Source organism: Sander vitreus, chromosome 11 (assembly GCF_031162955.1).
Source record: "Sander vitreus isolate 19-12246 chromosome 11, sanVit1, whole genome shotgun sequence".
Taxonomy (NCBI): Eukaryota; Metazoa; Chordata; class Actinopteri; order Perciformes; family Percidae; genus Sander; species Sander vitreus.
In genome coordinates this window covers 25,461,021-25,476,418 of record NC_135865.1, presented here as the reverse complement: position 1 = coordinate 25,476,418, position 15,398 = coordinate 25,461,021, and the positions used below count along the sequence as shown (strand labels likewise).

General features: G+C 40.1%; 1 protein-coding gene across 2 annotated transcripts in view; it reads left to right on the top strand.

Annotated features, from left to right (window-relative positions):
• Positions 1-15,398, top strand: part of man1a2 (mannosidase, alpha, class 1A, member 2) — a 138,656-nt gene that overhangs the window by 1,028 nt on the left and 122,230 nt on the right. For both annotated transcript variants that reach the window (XM_078262527.1, XM_078262526.1), the window contains exon 2: positions 1,851-2,378. In XM_078262527.1, coding sequence (XP_078118653.1) covers positions 2,065-2,378 — 314 coding nt within the window. In that variant the 5' untranslated portion in view covers positions 1,851-2,064. The remainder of the gene's footprint in view (positions 1-1,850; positions 2,379-15,398) is intronic.

The following is a 15,398-nucleotide window of genomic DNA, read 5'->3' as shown; positions in this document are numbered from 1 at the left end:
GAGGGACTTTTGGATATCTCTTTTTATCACTCCATAAATGTCAGGCAACAGAAGTGGAGATTTCTGGCTCAGACGGTATGAGAAAAACTATTTTAAGAAAACAGCCTATATGGATTGTAAAATTTCATTTTGCAAGACACTACATGTGAATAGGGTAAACCATTTTAACTAATGGTTATCACCATGAATCTTCAACAGTGTATTACTTACATTAGAATATTTCTTTTGGTATTACAAGTTTTCTGAAATTCTAATGTTTAAATGAAAATGAGGCATCATCTAATGCTAACGTTTGATAAATTTAGGAGAAATCTAAAGGCGCAAATAGACAAAATGTACCTCAATATATATTTAATTATTTTTTTTTCACTAGTCTGGAAGAAGACATGTTATGGAAGCAAAGTAGCCCAAAGCCTCAAAATTGAAGAATTATGTTTTCGCCTGTAGTGTCTCCCCTTAAAGCAATTGCCGAGCGTCTTCTTTCTGCATATATGCAGTCACAGGATTGATTGATTGATTTTTATTTTGGGTATAAAAACAATAGACATAAAAACATCCTGGTTGCGTAGTCAAGGTTAGCACATCAGAATCAGCTTTTATAGTCATGTAAGTGTAAACACATGCAGGGAATTTGACTCTGGCTTTTTGTACATACACAGAAATAGACAAGGACAACAAAGCTGAACAAGGTAAACGCAAACATTTGAATAATTTGTACAGATAAAAGTTTGTATATACAAGTGTGTGTGTGTATATATATACACACATATGCTTACACATACATACATACATACATTTAGACAAACAGCCCTATGAGGATAGTAAACAATACAATTGGGCAATGGTATAGTGCAAATGGTGCGGGAATAGATAAAGATTTATTATTTTAAGAGGTTGCTTTTATATCCGAGGTAGGTGAATATGACTGTATATACAGCGTAAATTTGACAGATTTGACACACGACAGTATATTTTACAGACATGACACGTGAGCCTCATGGGTATTTACTAGAAGAATTGCAGTTAAGATGTAATGCAACAAGATACATGCATGCAGTGTATTTTTCTTGCATGTCCTGCCTCTCTCTCAAAGGGTTGCCACCCAACTGTGAATTGTCATTCTCGTCGACTGGTGGATATGAATGGCAACGGGATGTGTGATGTTGCTCTTCGTCTCTGTCATTCTTTGTCATTTTGTCACAATATATGTCTGATATAGCAAGCTACACGGCACTGCAATGCTATAAAACCGCAAACTAGAAAGCTGGGTTCTTTCTGCAATGTTAAGTTCTGGCCGAGATGCCAGTTGAAGTGAAGGCAATTGTTTGGTGATGGTCTCAGATACTGCACAGTCTCTTGATACCTTAAGCCTCTGGAAAATATGTTTGTCATTTTTTTTTTTCATGGCCAAAGGATTAAGTGATTTGTGTGTGTGTGGGAGAGATATTCTGAGGTATTTATTTTTGAGGTGACATGTTATTAAATTCACCATAGCATGCGAGAGGATTGTTTATTACTATAATATTTTAGCTATCACTTGATTTATGCCATATCAGTTTCTTGGATTGTCAACACACATTTGTGTAATTCAGTTGGGCTCAATAGACGCCTGTCAGAGAGAAGCTTGGTGAGATGATACTTACATGATAATTACAAGGGACAATGTTGCCATGGCGGAGAAATGACAACTAAAGGAAAGCATAAAAAGGGTATCGGCTATTCTATCCTGACAGAATCCTGACCAGGTTTTTCTAAAATGGTGGCAAGTCTCTAGTAACTACGCTTAGACCGGTAACTAACAAACACTACACTCATCACTGACTCTTTGCCTGTTCTGTCCCTTTTTTCAGAATCGTCATGAACATTTTCCTGCTGAAGAGTCACTCCTTCGCTGAGGGACCTCGGCCCTTTTTGGTTTCTGGACTTATCAATGCAGGGATGAGATAATAAAGTCAGCCAGCTCGCGCATGCTGCTACAACAACACCACCTGTGGCACTTGTAAACCCACCCTACCCTTCCCCCCTAACCCCTCCCCAAGCTAAATTCAATTCCACAGTCAAAACATGACGACACCAGCTCTCCTGCCGCTGTCGGGCCGCAGGATACCCACTCTGTCGCCGGGTGCCTCCTCTTTCCCGCACCACAGGGCTACATTGAGGCTCTCCGAGAAGTTCATCCTCCTCCTCATTCTCAGTGCCTTCATCACCTTATGCTTCGGGGCCTTCTTCTTCCTCCCGGACAATTCCAAGCACAAGCGCTTTGACCTGGGCTTGGAGGATGTGCTCATCCCTCATATTGACTCGCCCAAAGAGGGGAAGCACGCTTCTGGACAGGTGGTCATACATGGACAGGGAGGACATGATGAGCACAGACACAGGTAAGGACCAAGTTTCTGCATATTTGATTTAAAAAAAAAAAAAATTAATGAGATTATTTTTGTTCTTATGAAGGATTAAGAGAAGAAACATTACCTACTAGGTTTATTTTTGGTTCTTTGCCCAAGTTACATGACACTCAGCTATTTCCTCTAAGCCGTGGCAGCAGGTATACTGACACTCATCACTTATTCAGCAGTCTGTTGTGATACCTAGGGGCGTTGCAGAGTTTGCAGAGTGATATACGGACTGTTTAGATACACGTCAGCACAGGTCTTTCTTCTTTATTTTCCTTTTGTGCAGCTGAGGTTGCGCGGAATACTCTCAACCTTTTGTGCCTCCATTGGATGTTATTGTTTTTGTACAACAGAAATTTGATCACCTTGGCCACAGTATTCTCGTATTGTCCCAGGGGCAGACGTGGTTGAAAGTGATGAGCTATAACCCACAGACAGTTTGAAAAGCTTTAGTAACTGCTTAAACAGGCTCGGAAATTACTGCCTGCCGTGAGCCAAATGCCGGTACATTTTGGCTGCAGCTTTTACAATTGTCATTTGGTTTGTCCAGCCTCTTTGGATGGTAGCCAGCGATCGCTTTGAGTCTCTTTCCCCCCTCCTAAATCAAATTCATATTTGGTTACTCGGAGTGTCTCGTGCTATTTGGAATCCACTTTGCTGGACAAGTTTCAAGACCTTCTACCAAATGTTATTCTTAACTGACTCAAGTTACTTTAAATGAGTTCTGTCATATTTACATTTCAATGCAATTTTAATTACTTACTGCAAGCCAGTAAATCAGCCCTGGAGGCTATTTTGTGATGTGAAAGCCACATAGCTTTCATTTTGGGGATCTAACAAAATGGTAACTCCTATTCTGGAATCATGGAGTGTTTTGTTTATTTAGTTTTTAGATTAATTGCATTTTTAATGTCTGGTTCTGTGGGTGTTCAGAGCCTCTACTTGTAGGCAGTACACTACCTACGCACTACCTGAATAATTCAAAAATAGTGTAGGTATTTTCTTTCTTATTACATAAGTACCATTTGATTGGCATTACCCATACACATATGCATCATACTGCACTTAAGTGTGTTATTCTGTGATGACAAATGGCTGAAATAAAATGCACAAAACGCCAAACAGTAGGTGGAAAGGATAATGTTATGGAAAAGGTCTCCTCCATGCTGGTGTAGGAGGTCATTAGTTTTTCTGAGTGCTGGGAAAGGTGTTAAAAGCAATTTCTCAAACAGTTTCACAGTGGGTGCTGGGTACCATGAGTGTTGCCTCCTCGTCCCCTGTGGTGCTCCTCATTTTTCCATCCTAAACGCCTTCTAGAGCTTGGAATTCTGCCTGCTTGAAATAACGTAATTATTTTAGTCCAGTGACTTGGAAGGGGCAGACCGTTTGGGGCTCAAGTGCTGTTGTGAGTCCATGTTGGAGGTGGTTGGGGTTTTTAAACATAAAGGTAGGAGGCTTGGAGATGTTCATGCTTCTCCAGAGGTGGCAGGTTATAACATGTATGAGAAGGGACTCACAAATGGAATACAGGAGCATTCGGAGCAAAACGTGACCAGGTTGCATTCTGGGCTCTTTTGTTGGTCGGTAGTTTGGTAATGAAGATTTTCACATGATCCCTGTTGTTTTTCAGTAAATCCCAGACAATGGCCTTTGCACATTTGAGTGAGCTGTTGTTGTTCATGCCTTAAGCATCCATGATTGTTTACATGATGTACCAAATAATAGGTTTTGGCATAAATGTGTTCACCCCTTAGGGTGCAGCAACCGATAGCAGAAGGTATTTCTTCCTCTAAATAGGCTGGATCTGACTCATTTTTAGAGCTTTATGGTCTACTTCATGCATTTGTAATCGCAGGTTGCAGCCAAAGCTCACCTCCTTGGAATATATGACATAGGTAGCATGTAATTAATTACCAATAAATTACTATGGCTTTATTAAAATAATATGACGTGCATTTGTGAGCATTTTCATTTAGTTCAGTTTTCAAGAATGTAATATGTTGTTTTTCCACTGTTTATAGCAGCTTATGGAAATATGTTTGATTTACTTTTTGGTATGGCTGCCTCAGCTGTTCTTAAATTACTCATTGTGTGTTTCAGAGGACCAGGGTTCAAACAGCCCCCGGAAAATGATTTTTAAAGAGACCCTCAGGAGCACAGGCATGCTCGTGATAATTTCACCTTTTAGTGTATTTCGGCCACAAAAAAACCCCCACAGAACCAATTCTCTGTTCACAGGTTCACCCTGTTAATAGTCTGAAAACTTTTGAGAGAGCAAACGTTATTTTATTTGCCATGGGCTAATCCATCTATTCTAGTTAAATCTTGAGGTATTTGCAATAATTCGAAATTCCTGAGAATATGCTTAAAAGGCATTGCACACATCTGCTCTGTGCTGTTTGGCAGTCGTGTTATGAGTGGTTGTTTTTAACATTGAGGAAAAACTGTAAGCAGAAGATTTGGGAACCATTTGCATGTGCTTTGCTGTTTATTGTTGCTGATGGAGGTTTAGTGTTGTGTCCTAAACACAAGCAGTGTCTTCACAAGGATCCCATGGCTCAGACAGAGCATAACACTACTTATCAGGTCCTAATTTCTTAGAACATTTTATATATATTTACAATTATAATTTCTATTAAACAATTTGTCTTTACAGCTCAGATTGGCATTCAATCATTCTGTTCTTCAGTCACATACTCACCTACTCTCCTGCCAAGCCCCTCAAATTAATCAGGTTTACAACCAAGGAAACATTTTCTCTGACAGTTTTTTTTTTATTTTTTTTTATATTAAATCCGGCTCTATGACAATGTTTTCATGGCTGCTTGACTTGGGCTGGTCCGTAAATGTGGTACAGTGTTTCTGCTTGAACAGGATGAACAGCTGGAAAAAGGTGTTAACGTTCCATAAGTGGGCTAAACTGGTTTTACTGGACACTGCCCACTATGGGCTGACAGACTTGCTAACCTTTTAGCATTTAAACTACAAACATCCCATAATACAAAACGCTCTCAAAGTACGAGGGATGATACTTCCACTCTGCGATTGTAAATACATAGATTTCTAGTCCTCGAATATCATGATCCCCGCAATTTCAAACATTATTTCCAGAAATGACATGCTATATTTAGGCCAATATGACTCTGCCTTTAAACAAAATATCAGCTCACCCAACTTGGAAAAATGAATATGTTTTCTCAGTAGCTTTTAGTGCCATTTAGCTATTGTTTCTTTTGAGAGGTTTTGAGATGTCCAATGCGGAGGTTTCCAATCCAATACAACAACGGTTGATGTTATTTGGTTTGTGCATTTGGTATCCACTCCATTTACTCAGGATAATTGTCAGAACTTCATGCCAACTGTCCTAATTGAGAACAAATGTCTACTTAAGTATGACCACCAACTGATTATTCTTGCACAGCAGAAGGTATTTCAATTTCAATTTCAATGTCAAAATGTATTTAAACTCGGAAAAAGTTCACTGAGTTTGCCCTCATTTACAGTGACTTTGAGTGAGACAAAAACAGTTACACAACAGGATCAAATATAGGACTACTGCTAGGTTGAGTGCTGGAAAGTGATCTTCTGTGCAGAGATTATTGCTACTGGCTAGCCCCTGAATTGTCTGAGTGACCTTTTGGGATGGCAACAGTGGTCTGTGTGAGAGATCTCAAAACCTCATTAAACCAAGATTAGACTATCTGTATTGCTAGATACCACAAGGGGTAAATGGGAAAAATGCCTGATTGCAAAACCTCAACAGTGGAATGATTTAACAGTAATGCTTTCTCTGATTTTTAAATAAGGCGCAAACATTGTTGAACACCTTAGCTGGTTCAGCGGGTGTTATTCAGATTCACAGCAGCTGCAACAATCAAGGACATGGTTTGCCTTTCTACTGTGTGTGTATTATAAATGTGTATAGAGGGACTTGTACCTTGGCTGGCTGCATATGATTATTAGCAGGATGGAGAGTCAGGAGCCTGTAGTCGACCATTTACAAGGTGAGACTGAAATGAGACACCTTTTAATGGCTGTCCGGAGTGCTAGAAATCACTTGGGTGTAATGCTATGTCTAGCTCAAAATACTGTGAGGCCATTAATGATTCTGCCTCGGTTTTGTTTTGGTCCAACTCAACAATAAAGAAGTAGCCAGGAGCAGTACTCTTCATCTGAGAAGGGGGCAAGTTGACGTGTTGACGGGCAGTGACGTTTCTGTAACAGAATAGCCATAGACGGTGGGTAGGCTATATAATAAGGAAGGCAGAAGAAAAAAAATCCCTCTTAATATATAGACATCAGACATGTGGACATCATACATGATATTTAGTTACTGTAAGTGTGGACTGAATACTGTGTTTCGAGAGAGGCCGTGTGTCTGGCAAAACGGAACATAAATAACGATGCCACCAGGATAACGGGTAATAAATGACAAAGGCTACTGCAGGTTAAGAAACGTTGTATTTATTGCTCTCAGAAATGCATAGGAGATAATTTGTATGATTATCGATTGCTGACTGGTGACAGTCTGACCATATTGTGTTATTGCTGTATATCAGGGGTCTGTTTTAAGCCAAGGGGGATGGAGCAGGGACCCCCTACTACATATATTGTATAAAATTAAGTAACATATTAAACTGGGCCTACAATAACGTGGGGCGGCCTAGAGCCTTTATACCAGCGATCTCCACCAGGGGGTCCGATATCCCTAGGGGGTCCTCAGAGTCAATGCAGTGTTCATTTTTTTCAAAAATTAAAATGTCTTAAAATGAATCCAACATATAAATCCCCACTGATGATAGGCTTACTGGCTCACTAAGATAGCCATCCACAGATACAGTTCATCCCAAAAGATTCACTGTGCCACATACAGTATGTTTAACATTAAAAGATGATTTATAAAATCATGCCAATCATTTTTATTTTATAGCTTAGTTTTCTATGCAAAAAAAATGATTGTATAAAGGCTTTAAGCTGCCCTACACGTTATTGTTGTGCCAGTTTATTATGCAACTTCATTTTATACAATATATGTAGTAGGGGGTCCCTGCTCCGTCTCTCTCAGTTAAAGGGTCCTTGGTTTAAAAAAACGTTGAAGACCCCTGCTTTCTACATTCATTATTGGTGCATAAAATACTAAGCTATTAAAATGGCCTACTAATTTTTAGCCAGATTTTTATAAATCATGTTTTAATGTTAAACATACATGATGTGGCACAGTGAATCCTTGGGATGAACTGTATCTGTGGATGGCCTTAGTGACTACCTTACACATAGGCCAGTAAGCATTGGGGATTTATATTTAATAATCTAATAATATGTTGAATTCATGTTAAGACTTTTTAATTTTTGAAAAAACTTTCAAAAATTAACAATAATTTGGAGGCCCCCCCTTCATTGACTCTGATGACCCCCTAGGGGCTTCGGAACCCCTCTTGAAAATCCCTGCTGTATATTACTGCTAATTTAAAACTCAGTTATAGAGGTTTTAAAGGGGTTGATATCATTTTGCGTGCATGTGCCTACAGCTGAGATGATTAGTTGATTAGGTTGATTATTGATCGATTACTCAAGCAACAGAAAAATAAACTATTTTGATAATTGATTGGTAGTTTTAATCATTTTGTTTAAGCAAAAAATGCCAAACATTCACTAGTTCCAGCTACTCCAATATAAGGATTTACTGCTTTTCTCTGTTTAACATCATTGAACATTAAATATTTTTGGATTTTGGACTGCTGGTTGGACAAAAATAGCTATTTGCAGATGTCACCTTGGGCCATGAGAAATTGCAATGACTAATAGACTAAACGATGTATAGAAAAAGCAATAGTCAGATTAACTGATACTGCAAATAATCCTTAGTTGCAGCCCTGTATTTGCAATATAATGTGATGCATCTATGTTGGAACATATTTTTTATTTATAACAGGATATCAATTCTACCCACATCACCCAGCTGTACATTACAGTTGGCCTGAAATTCCAAATCCTAAATAAAGCATTGCTTCTGTGTTCTCTGACGACGGTTACTTGTCCATTCAGACAAAGAGCAGCCAAATGAAGATCTCTGAATTGTGTTATTCTGTTCAGGTTTGGAAACTACAACATGAACATTCATACTGGGTACCTGCCAAAGTGCTCAGTAGGTTTCGAAAGGCTTGCCATCTGCCACCAAAATTAATCACAATTTGGCTGTGTAGTTGTGCTTTTTAGTGAATCCGTTATCAGTTAGTGCTCCCGTGTAATCTTGAGGAAAATGTACATCATGTGTGTGTTTTCTTTTACAAACGCAGGAAAATATGCAGTTTATTGCAGTGAAGTTTTTTCTTCTCTGCTGTGCAGTTTTATTTGTAGGCCAGGGATTTTATACAGTCCCTCCAGAGAAACGTGATTACGTGATCGCATAATTCAATGCATAATCAGCCAAAGTATGCATATTTATGCGGGGGCCGCATTTTTTTCAAATACGCCGCACCTTCGCCGCATAAATTGCAGATTTCCGTGCAAAATATGCGGGGCTTGCATGATTTGATAATCCCCGCATTTTCGTTGCAGAAAAGTCACATATATCTTAGTAGAAAGTTGAAAAATGTTGCGTTTACTTCACACAAGAGCAGCCATTTCCCCCTGTTGCCATGGGAACGTTATGAAGTGACGTAATTACGCGACGTGAACATCATCGAAAAGCTGCGAACCCCGCGATGAAGCCACGATGAAACAGCAGTTTTTGCAAGTTCCCGCAATTTCATCGCATAAAATTGCATAAATATCCCACATATTCCATAGCATTTTTTTAAGAAAACATGCCGTATAATCAAGGATTTTTGCCCGCAAAATCACAAAAAAAAAACTCCACATTTTTCTGGAAGGACTGTAATTTATACAGCACTGAAGTACCAGTTTTAGGATTCTGTCCGGATCATCTTCACAACTGAGAGGCAAAAACAGCCTCCTGCTGTTCAGGGATTGCTCCAATCAATACTGCAATATCTGTTTTTGGAATGATTTTTTTGGCTCCATGTTCCAGTAACTACGTGAACGTGCCCATGCATCTGCATTAGTATGAATTGCTCATGCAAGATAAAACAGTTGTCACTCTGTTCTTTCCTGTCTTCTGTCATAAACTATCTGAAAAATAATAAGATACTGACAGAGACTCTTGTGTCTGGAAGGTTTGAGAGTAAATGTGTTAAGACTATTTCCATCCCCCCTGAAGCTTTAAATGATTTTACCCAAAACCTTTGTACAAAGGCATCACTCTTATCTTTTCCCACGTCTTCACCTCTCGCATCATATGACACCCAACTCTTAGCTACTGACAACAAAGACTCTGTGGAAGCCCAGACCCCATGCTATTAGATGACCAATTTCAGAAATGTTGATATAAGCAGTGTGACATTTGATACTGGAAAAGAAGCTAAAAGAGTTTTTTTATATAAAAGCTGATGGCACTTTCACTTTAGTAGGCAATTTGAGATTACTGTCAGTAAACATTTTTGCAGAGGACACTTAAAGCCATAATGTTAATGTGCTTCTGCAGTTTCAGTGCATCATGTTGGTGGCACGAAGTGGTATAGCGTAACATCTCCTTCTGTAGCTTTTATACCCATACTATCAATATTATGGATTCATTTTTCTGCTGTGGTGACCCGTGTTGTAAGTGTGTGCACTATGGTGTTGCTTGCTTATTTTTTTCTTTTTTTACTGTGATGAGAAGTGGGTTATGTTCAAACACAGCCAAAGGTAGAAGAAAATGTACAAGCACAACCTTTTCACACTGCATCCCGCTCATAATGAGGTTTAGTGCTGTGACCGCAAGTAACCTGGTTTCACCACTTATTGCCTTGCCAGTTATTGTTGGTGTTGCAGTACCATAGCTTGCTTTTGCGCTCTGATATGGCCATGAATCAGCATCAAAGCCCCACAAATCATATTTAAGGCCTGGGCCAACATCAAAGTGCACTTATTTATTATATTTAGTGTGATCTTAGATATCATTTCTGTGTCTTCACGCTTCATTCGTCCGTCAGCTGCAAAGTAAATCTAGGTTGGGTTGTGTTTGTGCCTTTTTGTGTGTATTTCTATGTGTGTTAGACCCTCTGTGCTAATAAAGGACCACCAGCTTTTTACGTGCACCTCGCCCCAACACACACAAGTACACACACTGTCAAGCTAGCTCAACCTGGAAAGAATACCAAGGCGCTGCAGTCGGTGCAGAGGGCTCATTAAACCATCCATAGCGGTTTGTAGATCCAACAGTGGCATAGCTATTTAACATCTGTCCCTGTTCAGAGCAAATGGAGGTGGGAATGAACACCGATACTACCTACATAAAAAAGGCTTTTCGCACATCAGTCACCACTGTTGAGCTGTTTTAAATTTTTTCTCTAAAGGCTCTGCTTTTGTCGCCCAAAAAATGAAAACTGGAAATGACGGAGCACGCTGTCGTCAGTCATTGTTTTCATCAGAGACTGTTGATAGTAGTCAAGAAGATACTGTCGTTGTCAGCACTCGGGCTTCTTCTTGTGGAAGAAGAAAGATGTCGCGGGCGAAAAATAAGGAGAAACCGCACTAAGTGGGTGAAGCCATGGATCTCACAGCGACAGGCTCAAGGAGCTTGCACTGATTCGCTAGTCAAGGGCTAGCACTCCACCAATCAGATTGGTGTTTGAGTCCGAATGCAGACCGGGGGACTGACAACCTCAGCCTGTCAGTCAGTCATTAGGGCATAGTGAACACAGTGGTTCCTGCCTGTAACAGAGGAAGTCTAACGTTAACCCACACCTCTCTGTTATATACGCTGTCTACGTGGAGTTTTGAAAAGTGTAAACACACTTGCAACTGCTTTACCGCCATTGCCGTGACTCACTGTAACAAAGTCGACGTCGTTTCGCTCCGTCGGCACCACAGCTCTGCGTGTGTGTCGGCAGTCGGAGCTCCGCTCTCTGTCACGATGCAGAGACGTCCGATATGCTCGCGCTTATGCGCTCTCGGGTACCGAAATTTGGCACCGTTTGATTTAAACTGAATCCTCGTCTCGTCTCCTCCGTCCTCGGTAGTACCGACGTTGTTCGGTACCCAACCCTAGTAATGAATGGCACATAACGTGAAGTAACATGGCATTTTATTTTGTTTGAGTTTTAACTTGTCCAGTGGGACAAGTAAATTGCTCTTCCACTTGCCCTACAAAAGAATCCACAAAGCCACTCCAAACTGCTTATTTTCCAATTCATGGCACGTTTTTTATTATTATTTTGTAATGTGTTCTGCAGAGAAGGGAGACTGGCGTTGGTAACGGTTTGGAACGAAAGGGAGAAAACGGGACCGAGTAACACCGCGGATATCGTTCATATACATTTTCTTTTTTTTTTTAACGACATAGTTAAGGCGGCAAGCGTGTCTTGCTTAGGCGGCCGCCTAAGCTGCAAAGTGCTGCGGGAACTGCTGTAATTCATTGGGCAGGCCAAGAAACAAATATATTTTTTCCCGCTGGGCTGGTAAATTATAAAAGGCATTCTCCTGTTTTTGCTGTTTTAGTTGCCAGCCAGATTCTTTTGAGGAATATAGGCCCTCCAAATGATGTCTGGTTGCTTGCCCAAGTGGCTGGGAGGGTACTCTAAATTTCCAGTTGCAACAAGGACTTGGCTTTGGGTAGTTTTTTCTTTCTCTTTCTGGTGTTGTTTTACGCTATTTTTTTTTTTTAAAGTAGCCTAGTTTTCACTAGTAGTTTCTGACTAGCAGCCATTGTGTTGAATTCCAACAACTCAAACTTTGCCAACAAATGACCACACTTTTGCACGTAGTCAAAGCATTTTAATTATACAAGGGGTGTTTTTATTTCAGTGACTTTTTAAAACATAATTGAGTTTTAAACATTCAACATCAAGTCCACCACCAAGAGTATAAAGAATAATTATAAAAAGAACAAAAAAATCCCTATTACCGCAAAGCCTTTTTCTAATTTTGGCAGTCATTATTACTATGGCCATTTAAAATCTGTTCTGTTGGCTTTAGAATAGCTATCACTACATGCAGAATAAGATATCAATATAAATTCATCTTTCAGATCCATGTTCATAGTAATTTCACTAAGACTCATCCTAATTAATTTGTCTGTTGTCGGGAGATTTCATCTGGTACAGTTGGTATTAGAGCGAACAGCCGGCAGAATGAGTAGTGGACTTCCATCAGGCATAATCTCCTCATTACCACTGCTGCTTTTTTAATCAGATCTGCTCTCTGTGTGTCTCATTTCCTGTCTTTCTTTCTCTTGTTTTGTCTCCATCTTTTTCATGTGATCATCACAATGTATTCTCTGTAGTACACAGCTGCAGCCCGCTCACATTGGCTGAAGAGCAGTGTGTGTGTGTGTGTGTGTGTGTGCGAGAGAGGAGATAGGGTGTATGTCTTGGTGTCTAGTTTGTGAACCAGGGTTTTTTGCTAATGCTTATGTTTCAGAGGCTGTGCTACAGCACAGGTTTTCATTCATTCTGTGTTTTCATGTCAAAGAATACAGTTTCTAGTTTTACAAAAGGCTACAAAAAGATATAACAAGAAAGTCTCAGATGTCCCCAATGAAAACACAGGCAGTGATGTTGAATGAACAGTAGTTTTTTTTTTTTTTTTCCTGATCAAATTGAACTAATCTTTGAACACCCACATAGCCAGGTAGTCATATTGGTGCAGACTTATCATGCATACATGCATGCAGACTCCCTGAATAGACATGAGGAATACAGTATTTTATCACCTTAATTTATTCATTTTTTATTAATAACGGAATGGGATTGAAAATGGCAACCATAAAGACTTGGCATCTCTTCCCAAAAAAGATACAATCGGGACATTTTGGAATACAGGTTTTTGGGGCTCAAGCCCTCCAAATAAATGTAAGAACAGGAAAGTGAGAGTGACAGAATACATTTAACCAAAATCTTGTGACTTACGTGACCCTAGGCAAGCCTAGTGCAGAAGAGGGAAATGAAGGACTATTTGCTGTGGCAATTTATTACTGTTGACATTACTAATTAATTTAAAGAATAAACGGGCAAGTACACGTTTTTTGGTGCTAGCGTTTGTGAGTGTCCGTGCATGTATGCGTGAGAGAGAAAGTGTGTGAAACAAATCAGTAGTGCCCATTGGGAGTGTGCCTCACTCTGTGACAAGACCTCTTAAAAGCCAGAGAAGGGAAAAAAGAGACAGTTGTTTGAATTGGTTTGCGTGAGGGCCGCACAGTAAGTTTTTAGTGACAGAACGACAAGATTCAACAAGAGACCCAAACAAAGAGACAAGAACAAGGAAGTGGAGAGGGAATCAGGGAGAGAGAGAGGCAGAGAAAGACCGAGTGAGAGAGGCACTCTCTCACCCGTCAGGGACGACGTGACCATGGTTTACCACAAAGCTTCTCGCCAAATCTCATCCCTGACAAACACTGGAGCTGCGGCCTTGCTCCACAATGGCTGCCTGTCAGTTAAAGCAAATGGGATCAAAGTGAGATCGCTCAGCGGCAAATTAAGACTTGGGCCTCAGGTTTCCGAGGCTTACATTTCAAACAAACCTTTCTGAATTCACAGGCGACTTCAGCCCCTATTTCTCAATAGCCGGTACAGCCACACAAGCTGTATTAGAGCCATACGGGCCTGATAATAAATGTGTCTTGTACCAGAGCTGTAACACTCCGGCTGTTGGATTTATGATTGGCCTGGGGATGGGAAATGGGATATCTGTTTTTATTCTCTGTGTCATTACTCTTGGGGAACCTTTTAAGGCAATGAAGATTCGCAGGAATGCCTGCATGATGGTGATTATACTCAACATGGACAGAATCTATGGGAATAGAAGAGTTGAGTGAAAGGTATCTTTTGCACTTTTGACCATTTTCATCTACATTTGTTCTAAATAAGATCTACTAAAATAATTGTGCTTTTGGAAGTTGCCAAAGCAGCTAATAATTGAAAAAGAAAGAAAACGATCTGTGATGGTCATTGTTGGCCAAGTGTATTTTTGCAGCAGCAAGAAGTTACAGGATACATCCAAGAAAAATATGCTCTATTGCTCACCATGAAGATATGTTACTTTGTGGTTTTGCTGGCTCAACCCCTACTACCACTCTCACCCTTTAGTGGACTAAAAACAGCACAACCATAGTAACGGAAAGAAAATTGTCTTCTACTGTTGGCAAAGTTGCTCAGGTGCATTGTTTTTGTCAGAGCAAAAATGGGAAAATGGGAGCATCTTTAAGGATGTTTCTCTCTAAAGGTTTGACTATTGAACCTCTCAATCATCAGACTCTTTTCCACTCTTGGAAAACCTTATCTGGCTGGGCTGCATCCAACCGGATAGTGCTTATTTGTTTGATGGCCAGCCTGTGCTAGCTGCAGGAGATGGACTCCTCTGTTTGGTATGAAGGAATTAGTCAGCCAGCCGTGATGTAGGTCAGAAGGGCTGGATATGAACATGGGTACAGACCAAGGGCTGTCAGGACTCAGGTGTTCACCTGAAACATAACAGGGGGGGAAGATGGATGAATTATGTACGTCTTTGTACACATACGTGAGAGAGAGGTAAACTGAAATGATGAGGGGAAAAGTGAACAAGGGCATATCTGCATTCACATAACATTTTTCACCATTAAAGATACTAAGGATTATGTACTGTACATGTTTCCCGTCAAATTCACAAAGTTATTCCGCCGGGTATTGTTTACATTTAGGGTTTGATGACCTTATTTTTTGTGAAACACTTGACAACTGGGAGGAACATTTTTGTGACAAATAATTAGAAAAAGAGAAAGGAGGAGGCTAAGATAATGCAAAGATGGACGAGACAGCTAATTGTAAAAACAGGAGACGGAGAAGTTGTGAATGTACTTGAGAGAAAGGGGTGTGTGTGTGTGTGTGTGTTTGTCAAAGAGAGGTTATAGCTAGCGGGAGGAGGTTGGAGGGCAGAGAGAGAATGGAAAATACAAGAGAGAGGATGCTATTGCACACCCACAGTTAAGCT